This window comes from Camellia sinensis, chromosome 5 (assembly GCF_055761805.1).
Source record: "Camellia sinensis isolate YWXY chromosome 5, ASM5576180v1, whole genome shotgun sequence".
In the NCBI taxonomy this organism is placed as follows: Eukaryota; Viridiplantae; Streptophyta; class Magnoliopsida; order Ericales; family Theaceae; genus Camellia; species Camellia sinensis.
In genome coordinates, this window is record NC_138965.1 from 219871645 (window position 1) to 219874833 (window position 3189).

Here is a 3189-nt window from a genome sequence, read left to right on the forward strand (position 1 = left end):
ACTTTTATTCCTTTTGTACAGCATTCACCCCACACAAATGCGTATAGCTGTATCATTTCCTGATGACATAGTGATAATTTTTTAATACAATCTTGATGTTGATAGGTAGAATTATCCTCGAGTGAAATTTCGGGGAAGCATTTCCCATGATTTCTACTTCTAACATCCCATCCTTATTCTTTAGGCATGTCTTATACATGAATCTCAGTATTCCAAATATCTATAACCAAAATGTGATGAGTTAAGCATTATAAATACGTATAGCTTCATTTTCTAATGATCTGATGACAAGTTTTCAATACAATTCTCAATGAAAATTCAGGGAATTATCAAAATGCGTGTGCATGAGTTTTCATAGTGTCCCAAATGAAAGTTTAGTTTAATTTTCTTCTATGGCTATATGAAGATGCAGACAGACTTATTGATTGACATGTGGTGCTTCTTCTACCAGTACCTTGCCTATCCAACACAACATGTAAATGAGGTGATTCTGAAAATATGAAGTTTGTATTAGCTCTCAAGTACAACAACTTTCTTAGGTTCACACACACACACACACATATATATATAGAGAGAGAGAGAGGTAGATATATATATATATATATATATTTAGACTATATTATTCTCTAGTAAACTCCACTCTGATATTCAGGCTCGCAGAATTCTCCTCCGAGATCGTCACAAGCTTCTCCTGGAAACACCCTGCAACATTTTTTCGACAAAGCATGTTAATTTCTTAATCTTCCTTGTGAACAAACTAATGTCTACGGCTGAGATCTTACGTCTTGGGATTGTTGTACTCGAGATATTCTCTGTCAACCGTCTCTGGGGCGGCCCTGGATTTGTTGTTCTTGGCTTCAGGATTGAGCTTCGCTTCAGGATACATTTCAGCATCACAAGCTTCTCCTCCTACCGTCTCGCAAGCTTCTGCTGGAAATACACTGAAAATTAATTGTAAGGTAAGCCTCACTTGGTCAAACATTGTGACAAGCCAATAGAAAGCTATAAGCCCAAAGCGTAGGCCCTGTTTGGTGCATCTTTTCCTATGTTCTAGATAATTAATTTTTTTTCTTTTTTTCAACTTATTAAGCCTTTTTTTTTTGCCTTACAAGTTGCAGAAGCACCAAATTCTGGCACAGATATCTAAAATATATTTAGATTTATATATATATATATATATATTTATATATAAACAACTACAATAAGATGAATGGTAAATTAGCTTACGAATTCATGGAGCTGTAATCAACTGTTGAGGTGTCATTGGGTGTGGCAGTTAGTTTGATCAGTGGACATTGTTGTGTAGTTTGTAACTGAGGGATGGACCTCCATGGCAATGGTGAAGCTGTGGTGTTTGAAGAGGGTATCAATCTGGGAATGGAAGATGGTGCAAAGTACAAAGTTGCCTGCATTTTGATTGGGTTTTTCTATAAAGATGGTTCTTTGAAACTAATGGCAAGAATTGAGGGTGTATTTATTTATGTGTGTGTGTGTGAGAGAGAGAGAGAGAGGTTGATGACTCTGAAGAGATAAGGTGTTATTCGGATAAGGTTTTAGTTTTGTTTTTGATTGGGAAGGTGGGGGGTTTGATGGGGAAGCTACTAGCTTTGAGACAAGTCATTCTTATTTGGTTCTGAAAATATCTGTTCGAATGAATTTACCAAAGTGACCACATGTAAAGAAAAGGAAAAAAAAAAGAAAGACAAAGCTAAGTAAATCAAATTTTATATGCTATTGTTCACATTGAAATATTGGAAATATTATTTTAATATGACTTTTAAAAAAATAATTAAAAAATGATTTGTTCCAATAAAATTGTCTATTTATCTATACTATGGGAAGAGGGAAAGGGAAGTAAGCTTATCCCTGTGTCATGGCTGGCTGCATAGGTGTGTTTGATTAGGGGATCTGGGAAGATTATCCATTGTTGGGATTGTAATATGGAAAAAAAAATTTATTCAGCTTCTGTTTTTTTTAGTCCGCCGGACTCTTTATCTCTATATTGGAGATTATACTATTCTGGGGGAGTGTATGGGATAATTTTCATTGGACTATTTACTGTTGAGATTAGAATGTAAAATGATTATTTTGACCCTCTATTATTTAATTATGTATTATATTTAATAAAATTCAATAAAATTTAAATATCTCAATGTAAAAATAAAATAATTTTATTTTTTATTGATGTTTTATTTATTTAATTTTTTATCGATATTTTATTGATGTATTATTTTAAAATTTTGTTTATATTTTATTTAATAAATAAAATAATTTTGTTTTTTATTGATGTTTTATTTATTTAATTTTTTATAGATATTTTATTGATGTATTATTTTAAAATTTTGTTTATATTTTATTTAATAAATAAAATAATTTTGTTTTTTATTGATGTTTTATTTTTTTTTTATAGATATTTTATTGATGTATTATTTTAAAATTTTGTTTATATTTTATTTAATTTCATTATTTAAATTTTAATAGATGTTTTATTTAATTGAAATTTTTATTAATAAATCCCATTTAGAAGTGTTTTAACCCAAGAAGTCTATGAAGGAATTTTTTAACTCATTTAGTTCCATGTATGTATAGTTTTACTCCATAAAGTCCTTTTTCTTGATTTACACTATTTTTTTGGACACTTATGCCCTTATATTTAATTTTGATACTTTTATAAATATTTTTTGAATGGTTAACAATTTTATGATGTGAACATTCATATTTTAAAATTCACATTGGTAGGAATGTAAAATTGGCCCGTGGGCGGTTCAAAATCCGCCCGCGAGCCGGGGCGGGCCCGGCCCGTTGACAATGTGAATATTCATATTGACATGTTAACATTCACATTAATAGGAGTGTAAAATTGGCCCGCGTCCCGTGGCGGCGCGAAACCCTCCGGCGGCCCATGGGCGGCCCGGGGTGGGCCCGGTCCGGCCTGTTGATAATGTGAATATTCACATTGACATGTTAACATTCGCATTGATAAGAGTATAAAATTGGCCCGCGGCCCATGAGCGGCCAAAAGCCCCCCCCGCGGCCCGGGACGGGCCCGGCCCGTTGACAATGTGAATATTCACATTGACATGTTAACATTCACATTGATAGGAGTGTAAAATTAGTCCGCGCCCCGTTGCTGCCCGAAACTTGTCCACGGCCCGTGGGTGTCCCGGGGCGGGCTCGACCCAACTTGTT

The 3189-nt window shown here is 33.7% G+C and overlaps 1 protein-coding gene across 1 annotated transcript; it reads right to left on the reverse strand.

Moving 5' to 3' along the window:
• Window positions 1–485: 485 nt before the first annotated feature.
• Window positions 486–1653, reverse strand: CCL (CCR-like protein). Its single transcript, XM_028217095.2, has 3 exons — window positions 1228–1653; window positions 783–941; window positions 486–702 (listed from the first exon to the last, which is right to left on the reverse strand). Exons 1-3 carry the CDS (start codon window positions 1410–1412, stop codon window positions 627–629), a joined length of 420 nt encoding a protein of 139 aa, XP_028072896.1. The 5' UTR covers window positions 1413–1653; the 3' UTR covers window positions 486–626.
• Window positions 1654–3189: the final 1536 nt, after the last annotated feature.